Here is a 16,419-nt window from a genome sequence, read left to right as displayed (position 1 = left end):
AATTCTTCCACTTTGATGACTGAATGAAGCATTCTCTCCCCTTTAAACCTTCCCTGTGAATTATCTTTACTTTTTTATTCTGAAAACTTATTGAGGAAAACATGCTCTTCTCTGAGTTACCATTATGCTGTTAAATAGCTCTTTTATTTTTAACACATACTACATTCTAATAATTTGAGTCTTTGTCTGTCTTCTCCAGTAGCCATGGATCCTGTTACATTACAGACTGTGTGCATGCCTTTGTTATTGCGGTGCTCAACTCAGTATGTTAGACAAGAACTAGTAAGAATTTTTGCTCAAAGAATGCCAGATATTTCTCCTTTTTAACATTTTTTGATAAATTTTTAAAATTTATCTCCATTTTAACTGTATCATAATGAATTTTTCAAATGGCATCCTAATTTAAATATTTATTTTATACTCCCACAAGAAGTATTAAATATAGAGCTACGGAGAGTTGGTAGCATAACTGACAAATTGATTTTAACAATGGAAATAAGAGCACAAAAGAAGCAGGTCTTCTATTTTCCTGTATTATCCCCAACCAAAGAAACTTTCTCCTTGAAAATTAATTATGAAGCTGGACATTGGAAAGTTTAAGTCAATTTAAATAATTCAAATTTATATATTACTTCACAAAGGTAATTTTTTGCCTATCTCCACTATCTTGGGGAAGAGAGAAGGTTACTTTCAGATAAGTGGTATTTTATGGAACAAGATTTGAGTCAGACCATTAGGGAATTCCTTCATATTGTAAATCCAGTGCAGAAGATTGGGAGATAGATACAAAATATTTTTTTTTCCAAATTCTTGATAAGGAAGTTAAGAGGTCAAGTGCTCACACAGTTGAGAAAAACACAAAAATCATTGTCAATCTTTTCTTTTTTGTCTATTAATATGTATTCAAGACTTTTAAAAATGTGATGGAGTCAACATACACTGGCATGTTAATTTGTTTTTGGAAACACAATCAGGTGATATAAAGTGGTTCATTTTCCTGGACTCGGACCAATACCTCAGACTAGTGCATCCTTTTTTGCTGTACTTTTACATATCATTTTTGCAGCTATAGACCACAAGGGATACAATCTTCATCATTCTCTATATTACCAATAACTGATCTGCTAGCACAATTCCTTTTAAAGTTAATATAAACTTCTCCCTGTATGCTGTGAAGGGAGTCAAATTTTTAGATAAAAATTGAAACTTTTTATTTTAATAAGAACTCAATTATATGCTCCTGTGTTAACTTGCTTTAAAATGCGAACTCTGACAGCAAGGCACAGATCCTGACTTTCTGATTAATTTTTACTTATTTCCCAGTATAGACATATTCACATTTGGGAACTGGGAAATTCCATAAATATTTGAGTAACTACATAATTGAATCACAACCAATATGTGTAAAATATTTTTCTTTAGCTTGATTTAGATGCTTGTGTTCAATTTGTGAGCTACTCTCAGTTAATTTTAATAAACTAGTTTAATTTCTTTTGCATGCATACATGTACATGTTTGCTTTCTGTGTATGTATATACACACACACATATATGGTCATATAGAGTTGCATAATATACCTGTATACAAAATAGATAACTTAATAATTAAATACACCCATGTTAATAAAATATTAACATTTCAACATTTTATATAAGGCCATTCAAAATTTATCTTACTTTATTATGATATTTTCAGCAATTTTCTCCAATTCCTCCAATCTTCATATGTTTTATCTTAGGAGTGACAAATGTCTGGCCAAATGCTAAATCTGAATAAAATGTTTTAAACATGCTGTTAAATTTTAAAAATTTTAAATCCTTTAGATGAGATGTGAACTTCTCAGTATTAGAAGCCGTACCAACTAACAATTGTCTGACTCCTGGCAGAATCAAAAACTAATAGCTGCCTGGCCTATACAAGTTTTTGAGAGCCCAACCTTTATTCTTACATCTCCAAGTTGTTGGCCTCTCCTCTAGAGGAAGCTCAAAACTCTTCTCTTGAAGCTCTGTCCTATTCACTCAAATCAGGCCACATGCTGGAGAGCAACACTTTCAAAGGGTCAAGGGATTAGAACTCAAAATGTCAGAGAGGTGCCTATGATAAGGGAAAAAGAGGCCTGATGCCATAACATGAAAAAAAAAAAAAAATCTTAGGTATGCGACCTGGCCTACCTATGTTCTAGGCATTGGAGAAAAGGTTCTTGCATCTCATGGCTGACTGGTTTTGCTCTTGAACTGTTTTTTCCAAGCAACTGAAATGGCACTGTGCCTAAAGTAGAGATTTAGGTGTGCTCAGAGCAAAAGACACTCTAGGTGATGCTTGGTTCCTTTGTTTTAGGGGTAGGCCTGCCTCAGGCTTATGAAAAGGGTCTAACATAGGGTCTTACCAGTCCACCCATGAGACAGATCTGAGTTGAAAAACATCCTCATTGCATTGAAGATCCTACATTTCTTCAGCTTTAAATTACGGAATAATAAAGAATCAAGGCCAGTCTCATATATCTAAAATTCTGTTTCCAGAGATCTTTTGTGAAATAAACAGAATTTTGTTCTACATCATAAAATGAAATAACAACATTTTATTGATGTTTTGGATAAGTTTTAATAACATGGAATAATCCTTATGAAAAAATGTTATTATAATGCCAATATTTAAGCCAGGTACAGAAGTGGATATTCTGCATTGTCTGAATTAACCTTAAAATGGAAGTGCCTCAAAAGATGAATAGAATACCATTACAAGTGATTTTTATTTTCTTTCTTTTAAGCATTCTTTCAAAGAATTACAATGATCATCATCAAATTGTTAGCATTTTTAAAGCTGAATTATGGGGAAACTAATTTTACCTTTCCTTGTATTTAGTATAAAAACTAATGCAATACCTAGGCATTTGGAGATCTTATATTATAGATTCTTTACAATAACCTTTATTATAAAGGGGTGTGTGTGTGTGTGTGTGTGTGTGTGTGTGTGTGTGTGTGTGTGACTTAAACTGGTTCCCAGACTTTGGAAGCTCACTTCTACATAGAGAAGGGATAAGTCTCATAAACTTATGAAGGGCCTAACATTACAGCTACAAATCAGCTAACTATTAAGGATTTTAAGTAGGGTGTAACAAGAGCTGATTTCTAGTTACTTATATAATAATAATAATATTTTAAAAATAATAAGAATAGCATACCTGTATATAGCACTTGCTACATGCTAGGTACCAATTTAAGCATTGTCTGTATATGAGCTCCTTTAATCCTATTGACAATCTTTTGAGAAAGTTTCCATCTTACAGTAATCTTCTGATCACAATGACTAGCACATAATAAACAACAAATGATAGTGATTACTACTGTGAACCTTTTTAATTATGTAGTATTTAGAAAAAATGAGATAACTTTGACATTCGCAATGCTTTAGGCTTGGATCAAACTTTGCCACTTATTAGCTGTATGCCTCGAAGCAAGGTAATCCAACTTTTTATACTTCAGTTTCCTTATTTCTAAAATGAGGATAATGTCTTTCTCATAGGGTTTAAATGAGGATTAAAAATGCAAGTCAGATCATGTATATGAAGTGCTTAGCATGGTACCTGGTTCATCAGGAGCCTTCAGTGAATTCTAGTAATCACGTCAATCAGACAACAATATCAGTCATGTCTGAAATGGGGTTCTCTGAATGCTACAAGCTTGCAGTCTATCCTACAGTCAGTTGGGAGCTGAAAAGACATCAATTACATTATTTCCTTCTTTGTTCATGACATCTTTTAATTGTTTCATAGTAGGTAAAACTATATCTAAACCAAATAATATAAAAATGTAATAATGTAATAATGTCAAAATGTAATAATATAAAAATGCAGGAAAACTTTCAAGACCCAGTGAAATTTTTCTGACCTCTTTCCTGACTGAAGTAAAATGAGTGAGTTTAATATTTACCCTTGCAGTCTGCTTTTGCCACACCCACACTCACACTTCTCTTCTTTGCTTACATCCTCATCTACCCATCAAGGCGCTCAGGTTCTAAAAGGCAGAGGCAGTGCCGCGGCTCTTCTTTTTTCACCCGTCAGAGGCATAATATCAAAATATCAAAACAAATTAAAAATGCATGGTTGGCCTGGGATGAGTAAAAATTATTAATTCAATGGATATGCCTTATTCAAATGACATTTGATGATTAAGGAAATTACAACAATAACTTCAAAAGTATAATGTTATTTTCCCTTTTTGTTCAAATCAATTTATGTAGGTTTGCTATTAATCAAATACATTTTCTTATATATGGTAATTTTTGTATTCATGGATATATGCTCTATTCAACCCCAACTCCTCACCTGGATGAATTCAGACAATGTAGCAGCCCTATGGGATTGTGTAGCCATTAAATGAAACTAGTCTGCGTCCCTGAACCATTGTGGAAGAAGCCACACCTATGACCTGAATACTAATCTTGGTTTCTGACTAAAACACTAAAAATCTTTTATCGTGCTGAGCCATTACATGTTTGGACATATTTATAAAAGTTGACCTATAATAATTAAGATGATAAGTCAAAGTGTTAAAGCATATAAATATTAAAATAAAATTATGGAATATAACTATATAGGTTGAATACCCTGAAAGGCTGGAATTGACAAATCTTACCTGACCTTTCCATAGTAGTCATTTTTGAAAAAAGAGGAATTCACCACTAGTTGTCTGTCAAATGTTAACTTCTATATTTATATTCTTAATGTTTGAAAATGAATAAGTGAAAATAAAATTTAAATTAAAAATAGACTGCGAATAAAGCTTTCGGTTTCTTTCTTAAATTACTATCTCAATATCTTTTATTCTCCTAAAATGGATCTATGATTCATTAAATACATTTCTATATATTTTGGCTTTTTAAAATCATCCTCACAGAAGCAGCAGTATAAAACAGTTAAGGAGACAGGCTTTGGAACCAAACTACCTGGCTCTGCAACTAAATGGCTATGTGATGTTGGCAAATTACGTTTCCTCTCTATGCCTTATTTCCCTCATCCATTCAAGAGGATAATAATGGTATCTACTTCCTAGAGCTTATGCAAAGATTAAGTGAATTAATATTTATAAAATGTTTGAAAAAATCTTCAAATCTTACTTATCACTATATGTGTGCAATAGTCTGTGTGTGAATTAAATGTTACACATTTCATCCTTTAAAAAGAAATTAAACATGGTTTGATTAAAATGAAGAATACAAATTTAAGACATTTTTCAAATTCGACTTGCTTTTTCATGTACTCTCTCTGTGTTCCTCAATAGGCTTTCACCCTGTCTTCAGAAATAGTCACCCCCAATGCTTGCACGTTTACCCAATATTTTGTCTTTTTTTAATGACCTTCCTTCTTTCTATCTAACCAATACTTAACTATCTTAGATTGGCCAGTCTGGGTCTATTAGTTTTCTAGGCCTGCCCTAACAAACTACCACAAACTTGTTGGCTCAAAACAACACAAATTTGTTCTCTCACAATTCTGGAGGCTAGAAGTTTGAAATCAAGGTATTAGAAGAGCCATCCTCCCTCCAAAAAGTCTAGGAAAGAATCTTTTCTTCTCTCACATATTTCTAGTAGTTGTCAGCTACCTTTGACAATCCTTGCCTTACCGATTTATCACTTCAGTCTCTGTCTCTTGTCTTCACATAGCCTTTTCCTCTGTGCCCCTCCCCTGGGTCCCCATGTCCAAATTTTCCACATAAAGACACCAGTCTTTGGATTAGGGCCTACCTAATCCAGAATGACCTGGTCTTTACTTGATTACATATGCAAAGGTCCTATTTCCAAATGAAGTTACAATCACAGACACAGGGTTAGTATTTGAACATATCTTCTTGAGAGATGCAATTCAAACCACAAGAGGATTTTATGTCACCTGAAAATATTCTGTCTCCTTCAGCCCATTATGATCCCTTCTGAGAAATATATTTTCTATTTCATTTATCTGATAAATAATATGAATCTATTTTCTGATTTTAACAAAAGGTTTATGAATCTATATTTTTTCTGATAAATTGTACTAGAAGAGTATATAAGGGTAAGGACCATGGGCCATGATGCATATCTTTTATCTTTTATATTTATATACTCTTGTATAGGACAATATAATGTATATAGTAATGAATAAATGCATTAATGAATAAATGGAGATGCAGACCTATTAATGCAAAATTCTTCTTGGGAATAAGTGATAAAAATAAATGATATGTGATTAGAACATGTTAATTTGTAATCTCTGATTTTTCATTTTTAACTTATGGTATGCTTTTGACTGATTATAAAGAGTATTATAAATTCACAAATGAGTATATATTTATTGAAATTATTATAATTAAATTACATATAAAATATGAAAAATATCCCAGTATACATTTAATAGCTATATTGTGTTTTTGAAGTAACGGATTCTTTTTTGCTTTGGAACTACAAAGAGAGTTACCCATTATAAACAAAAATAAAACAAGTATAGAATGTAGATTCTTTAGAATCAACTTCCCTTAAAAATCAACTTTGTATTACTTCAAATTATTTAACTGTCAAAATTCCAAACACCAATGGAAAATATTAGTAATTTATCTTAATTATATAAAAATAATGTTTTAAATTTATATTTCCACAGATGATAATGAATGTGGGAATTTAACCCAGTCTTGTGGTGAAAATGCTAACTGCACTAACACAGAGGGAAGTTACTATTGTATGTGTGCACCTGGTTTTAGATCCAGCAGTAACCAAGACAGGTTTATCACTAATGATGGAACTGTCTGCATAGGTAAGTCAGCTATCTCATTTAAAATTTGTACCTATCTCTTATTGCTCATTACTCCCAGAGAGTAAATAAAAATTCAAATGCTGCCAGTCTTTAATTGTACTCTAGTTGTTAAATACTTTCAGAGACTTCATTAATTCTTTTATTTCTCCAATATTGTATAATCAGTTCCTATGGAATATTTATCTAAGGATATAAGAAAAAGATTTTTTTTTTTAGAAAAATCAAAGGGTTTACAAAATAAAATTCATGAAGCTATAAGATCTAGCATAGTGGCAAACAACAGAATAAATATTTACACTTTAAAATACTAACTCAAGAAAATTATGATTTGCATCATAAATATTGATGCTTTTATAAATATACACACTGAGGTGAACTCTACATTTTCTTAGAATATGTTCAGGTAGGCATTATTTATGAAAGAATTGTCCTAGGGCTTTACTACTTCTTGCTGAAAGTTAGTCACACTTAAGATCTGCATAAAGTTTTTCTGAACAGTAGAGATCTATTTAGAAAATCATTTCACTTTCACTAAAATGCCCTCTTGTGAAATAATAATTTAAATTCAATTCCTTAGTAAAATATTATACTGAGCCTGAAGAGAATATCTATAAGATGTTTTTAAATGTCCTTCTGTTATAAATGCATTTGATTTATCAGATCTGATATAATTTGGATTACAACCTGAGGTAAAAAAAAAAAAAAAAAAAGATGGTTTAGAAACTTCAAAAGATGAACAATTTTCAGAGGCAAATTCTCTGAAGTCAAAGACTTTAACTTTGAAAGTAAGTTATAAATCAACTTATTCCAGGTTTCTAAAAAATTGTACAGTTTACCAACAACTAATATAATTAATTGTGATTGATAATAATCTACAAGATGATTTCAATCACATAGCCAAGGATAGATAGGGGACTGGACTCGGGATACTCTATGCAACACAGACAGGAGTAATGTGCTGCTTCTACTTTACATAGATAAAAGAGACAGACCCAAGTTCATATAGATCACACTAAGGCCTTTGCTTAGTTCTCTAATGGGATTCTCATCAGTAAGCTAAGGAGAAGTCTGGCAATGTTATTATTAATAACATGTTGAGCTAGGAATTAATGTTCAAAGAAAATTTATCAGTGAAATCTCTGTATCAAAGAAATTATCATGTCTCATGCATCTATAGTTCATAACATTTACTCTGCTATGTAAACAGTGAAGATATTATTCTCCTCATTTTATAGCAAGGGGAAGTGCAAGGCTACTCCTAATTCATTTAGGATAAGAAGAAGATTAGAATCCCAGTCTTATGTCTAGAAAGCCATCGTTATTTCCACAGGAGACTGAAGTGGGTGGGACATTGAAATCTCACACATTGATCTGAGTCATGCAAATGCAGTGGCTCAAGGTTTGCAAGGGCATAAAAGATGTATAATATGAAAAAATACTACTTTTGTGGAATGAAAATTTTCTCTTTAATATTTGCAGCAAAAACGTTTATAATATATTCAGGAAATAAGATAGTTTTCTGCCCAGAAAACTTACAGTACCTCAAAACTTGTTGTTTTGGAGCTTACACTCTTATTTCAAGTCTTCTTAGAATGTGATTTAATGTTCATATTTTACTTTTAGTAGTTCTAATTATGTAGTTCTGTAAGCTTTATTAGAAACGTTTCAGTTAGTGAAGAAATCTAACTTGTGACATCTTAATCACTGGAATTTTAATCGTGCTCTCCATTCCCTCTTGTCTCTAGAAGACATCTTGCCTTTTCATCTGATCATGTTTACTTTTAATATGCCTCAGTTTCACAAAGGGCTATATTTCTCTATTTGTGTTCCTTTCAAGTAGAGAATGCCTATATTAGAAAAAACTGGATCACAGACACAGAGAAAACACACACAGATAAAGACGATTTAATGCCAACATTTTATGAGACTGTGATATATTTGTAATTTAAAACTTTTTCTCCCAATACTCATTTATTATTGAGATGCTGTGGAATGGCCCTTTTTTTTTTTTTTTTTTTTTTACTAATTCTCTTTTTAGCTATTTTAAGTAATCAGTAAACACAATAACTATATTAAAACCCAATACCCAGTACTGAGTCCTTCATTTTCTACCATTTTTATTTGATGGATTATTCAGTGAAAAACTTATTCTTTGGAAAATTGTTATTTCTCACCAATTTTGTTGTCCTTAAGGATTAAGCTTTTTTGAGAAGCAGAGCAGCTATTTCATTTTTTTCCAATCTTCTAGTAATTTTTCTTGTGCACTATGATAATCCTCAGGGAGTTTGAACAGAAAACTGTAATTCTATTCCCTTTTTACATTAGTGTATTATCTTGTAGTGTATTGCCTCTGATTTGAAAATTTAACTGATATTTAAATTTGACATGTCTGATAATTGTAGTCATTAAGAACCTGTATAAATAGAAAATAAAAAGCTCCAACTCAGGGAAAGAAATGACCCAAGCAAAATTTTTTTCAAATACTATGTTTCACAGATAAGGTAATTTTGTTGCAGAAGGCTTTGAGTGAGATTTAGCATGCATGTTATTCTTTCCCTTGGAATCATAGTAAAACAGAACTTCATATTTCTAGCTTCTGAGAAACCTAGTTTCAGACTTGCATTTCACAAATCGGAACACTGTGGCATCCATTAGTGAAATGACTCTTCAAAGTCAAATGAGTAGAGCCCAGGAACTCCATCGTGTTTACTGTGCGCTTAAGAGCTGTGTTTACTGCTTGTGATTTTTTTATGTCCTATTGTCTTGGTTATTCTTATAGTTTCAGATTGTTTTCTTGGCTTTGAATAATATTAACATTCAATTTTGTCTTTGCAAATTACTTCCAGTAATTGGACATTTTATCTTTTCTTTGCAGTCTGTGAGTTAAACAACTTTAGAAAATTCAGCTATTGATGAAAATTATAAGAATCAAAACACTCATACAACCATATTTTGAAAGAAAATTATGATAATATTCCGCTGGGTTGGCACATTGTAGACATGAAAAAAAGCATAACCTTATTAATGAAAAAGTAGCAAATGATTTTTTTTGATGTGAAAACAAGCAAATGATTTTATAAGGTGCCTACATTTAGAGAAATCAAGTTAGCAGCATTAAGCTGAGTGTTAGGTTGGTAGTGGAAAAAAGTGGATCAATCATTAAATATGGAATGTCAATTCTAGCCCAACAGAAATAATTACATAGAGCAATTTAGTTTTCATTAAGATAGGGGAAAGTGTTCTTTTTCTCTTTTACAGCGCTGGTAAGTACCAAAACATGGCAATCTAATGAGGTACTCATTATCAATCTGTTTTCTCTAAACTTATACATTCATGAGGCTCTTGTTATTAAGAAAACACATAATATGAATAGAATCACTGTACCTGACTTATAATTACAATATGAGGTACCTACTATATCCAAACACCTTACATACATTTCCTCATTTGTTATGAAAAAGACCTTTTGGAGTTAAAGGAACCTTTTATAGTATTACCCAAAGTGACAAAACTAATGAGTATTATAGAGTCAGGGAAGATCCATAGTGGTTTTATTAGATTCAAGACAATTAGGTCCTGCAAGAGATTGCAAGAGAGAATTTAGTGTGGATCTTGCTGAAAAATGGCAGTCACATTTCATTTTGGCTAAGCCAGTTTCATTCTGTTTGGGCATGGAATATCGGTTCAATATGTTATGATTCTCTCTATATTACTAGGTAGCAAAGGGACGTAGAATGATAAGCTGAGGATAGTGGAAGTGTTTTGACTACTTTGGCACACAGCCAGTTGTGGTAGTCACACACTCCATTACTAAGTTTAATTCAGTAAATTCTACTACTAAGGCCTAAGAATGAGAAAGACATCAAATTCAGCAAACCTCATTTCCACATTTTAGAAAAATGTTGAGGGGATAAAAAATATAAATAAGAAAAATAAACAATTTGGGAAACATTGCTTTGATGGGATGATTAAGGTTTGAAAAGTATTACTTTGGTAGGATATTTAATATTTATTATATAACATTTGGAGTCAGAATATAAAAATATGTATAATCTTAATCTTGGATGCTAGTCTTCCAGGATACTACCTCATTATTTTTACAGATTACCATTTTGTCAGTTGGTGAATTCAGAAGTTGAAATATGTTTCTTGGTCCTACACTGACATTCTGGGGTATCAGCTAGCTGAGTGAGTGGTGGTGGAAGGGCTTGCACAAGAGCAGAGACCTCAATGTAAGAACCACAGGGTGGGGAGAATGCACAAGGAAAAGCTGAAACACTGTTATAAGCATCAATGTTGTGTCCACTTGTGTCCAAAGTACAAGAGGGAAGATGGAAACAGAGTTTGTAGAACCAAGATTTGTATGTTGCTCTGAGATTGGGTATGGAACAAAGTTCTCAAGAAATGTCGCTCCTTTAAATAATTTTCAAATTGAAGGAATCAATACTTTGTTTCCTGTTAAGCCCTAGAAAGCATCTAAAAATATGAAATGGGTATATTCAAAAACATGGCTTTCCTATCCATGAAAGAAATTTTTCTGCTTATGATACTTCATGGGTCTGTTCACACCTTCATTGGAGTGTTTTCATTGTTTGATTATAGTATATGCTACTCCTTCAGCACTGCTCCAAAAACTACAAGTCTTTTGCTTTCTCATATTTTTTTCTCACTTCTGATTTCATGAAAAATAATAACCTTAGTCTGCACTCCCACCTGAGTTCTTTTCTTCAGCCCAACCTGGAATGCTTTCCCCAGTGCTTCTCCATATTCTAAGAATTAACCTGTTATTACTCATCTATTTTACTTTTCGCCGTTTTTTGAGTATCTGAATATATATATATATATGGAAGAAAAAGTTCAAGAAAGAAGATGGAAACAGAGTTTTAGAACCAAAATCTGTATGTAGAGCAGCATTTTTATTTTTTTAAAGTAGTATATTAGGATTTCTGTATAGTAGAGATCATAAATACATAGATTTGGCAGAAGAAAAAGATTTTTCTACCTTTTTTTCATGTCTTTTAATTGTCTTCTTAAATCTAGTACCATCATTTTTATTAGCTAATAGAAATTTCTTCAAGAATCTAGCAAGATGTTTATTGTCACTTTCAGTTTTTGGTGGTGTGAGTTTTAATGTTTTCCTGTACCTTTATTACATTTCTAAAGTGAAAAATTAGGATCAGCTATATTTAAGATAACTAACTAGATGACGTTTTATATTAGACTTTGATTACTCCCCCTTTTTTATGGCAAATGATATAATGGCACTCTATTAGTTTTTTGAAAATCAAATTGTATACTTAAGAGTACCGTTTTATTCATTAATTTAACATAGAGTAGCTCTAAGATGTCAGAGCTAGACTGGGAACACAAAAATCTTTACATTAGTTTAAGGTAACTATCTGGATTCTTCAGTTCCTTGGAATCATTCCATGTTGGAACTCTGCCTACTGGCACAGTATATATACTTGATTACTCTAAGACATATTTCATGTAGTATGTAAAATTTTAAATTAAAAATATCAATTATGTGAGCTTAAAACATATAATTTTATTGTGGCTTTGAAATATGGCTACCAAAAATCTAAGACTTAATTCCTTTCAGTTTGTTACTTTATCTATGATGAGTGTGTTTTAAAAATCATAATAAAATATAACCTGATCAAAAGTAATAAATTGTGGTAAAATTTTAAGGGAGTCATGTCACACATTCTGCTACATCTTAATTTTTAGGTTAACTTACATGCGGAAATAAAGCTTTGGAAAGAAAGTGGGCTACTCCTTTTTATCCTTCCAGATTTATGTAAACTGAATTGTTATAATCAATATAGTTTAATGCTATAAAACGAAGTGTTTTAAATGTATTGTAAAAATTGAGTTTTTATTAAGTTAAGACCAACTGTTACAGTCAATAATAAAAATTATTTAATGACTTTGTTATTGAGTCATACTATTCAAAAAACAATCCAAGAGTTTGGCCTATGAATAATATTTTCAATATGCTGTCAAAATGAATTGGCCAAATTATGGTTAAACAAATATATGCAATTAAGTTAACTCTGCCATTTTTTTCAAATGATGGGATTTTCCTTGAGTTATTATAAAATTTGATATGAAATCACTAACTGTATGTTATAATATTATCAATGATGTAGCAACTATATGAGTACTAAATAAAAAGTTAATTTTTCAAATACTCCAGATATAGATGAGTGCGACGAATTAATTGCCTGTGGTGATCATGCAGTATGTGAAAACATGGATGGTGGGTATAGCTGCTCCTGCAAAGAAGGTTATCAGACATCCACAGGAGAAGCACAGTTCACACCTAACGATGGCACTTACTGCCAAGGTAAATCACATTACCAAACTTTATGTATTGTCAAAGAAGTATATAAAATATATACTACGCAGTTGTGAATCATCAAAGAACTACACCTTTCAAGAAATGTGCCAATGTTCCTTTATTGTCAAAAAAAAAAAAATAAGAAAGTGTTGTTTTTTTAAATGAAAGATATAGACCACATATTTTACGTAGTTAACATACCCATATTCCTTTGACTAACTATAATCTTCCATTTTCCATAAGATATTGTGTATTTTAATGAATAAAAATGAATATATTTTATTATGAATAAAATTTTTAAAATAATGAATAATGAAAAATAAAAGATGAATTTTAATGAATAAAAGGTGAAAATGAAACTCACTTTTTAAAAATGTGTTTTAATGTTTAAATAAGACAAATCATTAGACTCGATATAATCATTTAGGAAAAGAACTTTTAAAAAATTACTATATAATATATTTTCTTTTTCTATAGAAAATGTGAATGCTGACTGTCATTTAGATAATGCCTGTATTACTGCAAATATTGATAAAACTTTAACAAAAGTAAGTAGACTAATTGAATACAAATTTTATTTTATTTTGACATTTTGTTTTCAGTTAAATGTCTTCCAATGTCTTATTTTAAAAAGAGTAACAAGCAGTTAGTCTTCTTGTAGAGTTAAAACTATTTACATATAGAGGTTTAAGTATTTTATTTGAGATGCAGATAGAATTAATTTGAAAATCCCCAAAGTATTGAGGAAGACTATTACATATTTACATGCTACTGTTTTATTATTCAATATACTAGAAAATTATTTTCAATATGTAAAGGAAGTTGATAAATAAAATAGAAAAACACACTTTGACCCCAGGCCCATTGCCACACTCTAAGGTGCCATAGTTGAATAAAAATAGATTTTTTTTACTCTAAATATTTCAAAGAGTAAATAAAAAGTAGGGCATCCATAAAATTATTGTCATATAATTGAAAGTGTGAATCTCAAAATGACTAATTAAACAATCAACTAAAACAAATTTCCATTTTATCACATTGTGAAGAATTTTCTGTGATTGATTAAAACCTAATTCACATTAAGTTATAAATATTATAACTTTTAAAAGGTAATTTTTTAAATTATCAATTCAAGCATACTGTTTCTTTTTGGAAGTAATTTCTATTTTTTTTTAAGTTATTTGCTATTTTTTTATAAATAATTTCAAGTTTCAGTGCTGCATGTTATGGTTGGGTTTAGCCTGATACCTTATTAGAGTATAGGACAAGGAAATCAAACTCATAATAAATTTAACATACAAACTTTATTTTTGAAAAGATCCAATAGTACTCTAAACTGGTTTCCTTTTTCTGGTCTCATGTTTGGTTCAGATTAGACGCATAAATCAACCTGTGGCTTTGCTAGAAGAAGTCTATAGAAATTCTGCAAAAGATCTTTCACCGATGGATATAATTACATATATAGAGATATTAGCAGAATCATCACCATTACTGCGTTATATAAACAGCACTAACTCAGACAAGGACACCCTTTCTAATTCAACTCTTACTGTAAGTATGTTGAACTTTAATTCTTAATATCATTGAGCTTTACAATTTTTCTTATATCTGTGATTAATGTAAGATTCCAATGATTTCAAAAGATACACTTTTTTTTAACAGGAATTTGTAAAAACTGTGAATAATTTTGTTCGAAAGGATACATTTATAGTTTGGAACAAGTTACCTACAAATCGTAGAAGAACTCATCTTACAAAACTGATACATGCTGCCGAACAAGCTACCTTAAGGATATCTCAGAACTTTGAAAAGACCACTCACTTTGATACTAATTCAAGTGATGTAGGTAAGAAGCCAAGGTCAATTTCAAAGCAACAGTATTTTCCAAACAAGCCAGTCTCAAAATGGGTGGAGAGTATTTAAAATACCATTAATAAATTTGGCAGTTGTTTTGTCAATGTAGAAATGAATGGTAATGCATATTACAAGAGCGATATGCATAAGGACGAGAAAAAGGATGAATACATAAGCAGTGCCTCATCCATACAATCTTCACCTTTTCCTGTTCCTGAACTGTTTAGCATTTAAATGCTTAGAGTATATTACTTCCTTGCCATTCTGAGTTAGTCATCTTATGACTGTTAGGATCTACCTTGACCAATAATAGTGACAGGCAGATTTTCTGGATGTAGTATATTTAAATTTCTCTTTAGGAATCCTTTGCCTTTTGATAATATAAAGCAATCAATATAGTAAATAAGAATGTTTCCTTCATGCAATCTCATATTTAAAACATTAGGAATCTTAGATCAAATTGAAGATGCCAATAAAGTTGTTCTGTAGAAACAAGGTACATTTTCTGAAATAATCATTGCATACATCCCTACTATATTTTTTGGGTGACATCCTGCTAGGCAACAGTACATATACAAAAATCATTATCTCATCAGGATTCACCACTTACTCAAAATTAAGATAGCAAGCATTGTGATATATATAGAAGCATACATTTCTATAATGTTCCTGCATAAAAAAAAGGTGAAAAAACACCAGGTAAGGAACTTATCCTCAAGAAGTTAATCCAATCTCTCTCTAAATAGTAAATTATATTGTAGATACCATCCTCTACGACATTGTAGTTCCTACTCTTTGCTTTGGTAATTAAGATATATTGCTCCCTTGCATGCATACATATTTTGTCTTTGATTTAATAACAATGCGTATAAAGCACAAGTGTTATAGTAAAATCAAAAAATTAAACTTGAATCATATTTTAAGATATAAATTATAATGTCCAAATATGTTCAGAATATGCTCTTTCTACCTGCCATAAGAAGTTGAAATACAATAATAATGGATGAAATTGTCTCTAACTAAATGAATACATTCATTAAACTAATTTCAGAAAATTTATAATATTCGTGGTTTTGTTTCAGCTCTCAAAGCCTTCTTTTTTGATTCACATCACATGAAACATATTCATCCCCATATGAATGTGGACGGAGATTATATAGAAATATTTCCAAAGAGAAAAGCTGCAGATGATTCAGAGGGTAGGACTTTGAAAATCTTATATACAGTGTCAGTGACTTGCAATAAATACTTTTCATGCATTTGATAGTATCATATATACCTATAACATGTGCTTTTGTATAGAAAAATATTTGATGTTTATATACAAGATTTCCATATTTGTACTTGAGATTTTCATTCTGATATAAATACCTGGGGAGGATTTTAGCTGACAATATTTACATCCTTCTTATCTTACCTCAAACCCCTGTAACTGCCT

The 16,419-nt window shown here is 31.0% G+C and overlaps 1 protein-coding gene across 1 annotated transcript in view; it reads left to right on the top strand.

Annotated features, from left to right (window-relative positions):
- ADGRL4 (adhesion G protein-coupled receptor L4) overlaps positions 1-16,419 on the top strand; it is a 98,279-nt gene that overhangs the window by 47,730 nt on the left and 34,130 nt on the right. The window contains exons 3-7 of the mRNA XM_006919351.1: positions 6,632-6,784; positions 13,605-13,675; positions 14,499-14,678; positions 14,790-14,973; positions 16,064-16,180. Of these exons, the coding sequence (XP_006919413.1) occupies positions 6,632-6,784; positions 13,605-13,675; positions 14,499-14,678; positions 14,790-14,973; positions 16,064-16,180 (705 nt within the window). The remainder of the gene's footprint in view (positions 1-6,631; positions 6,785-13,604; positions 13,676-14,498; positions 14,679-14,789; positions 14,974-16,063; positions 16,181-16,419) is intronic.

This window comes from Pteropus alecto, unplaced genomic scaffold, assembly GCF_000325575.1.
Source record: "Pteropus alecto unplaced genomic scaffold, ASM32557v1 scaffold25, whole genome shotgun sequence".
Lineage (NCBI taxonomy): Eukaryota > Metazoa > Chordata > Mammalia > Chiroptera > Pteropodidae > Pteropus > Pteropus alecto.
The sequence above is the reverse complement of the archived record's forward strand: the minus strand, read 5'-3'. Positions and strand labels throughout refer to the sequence as shown.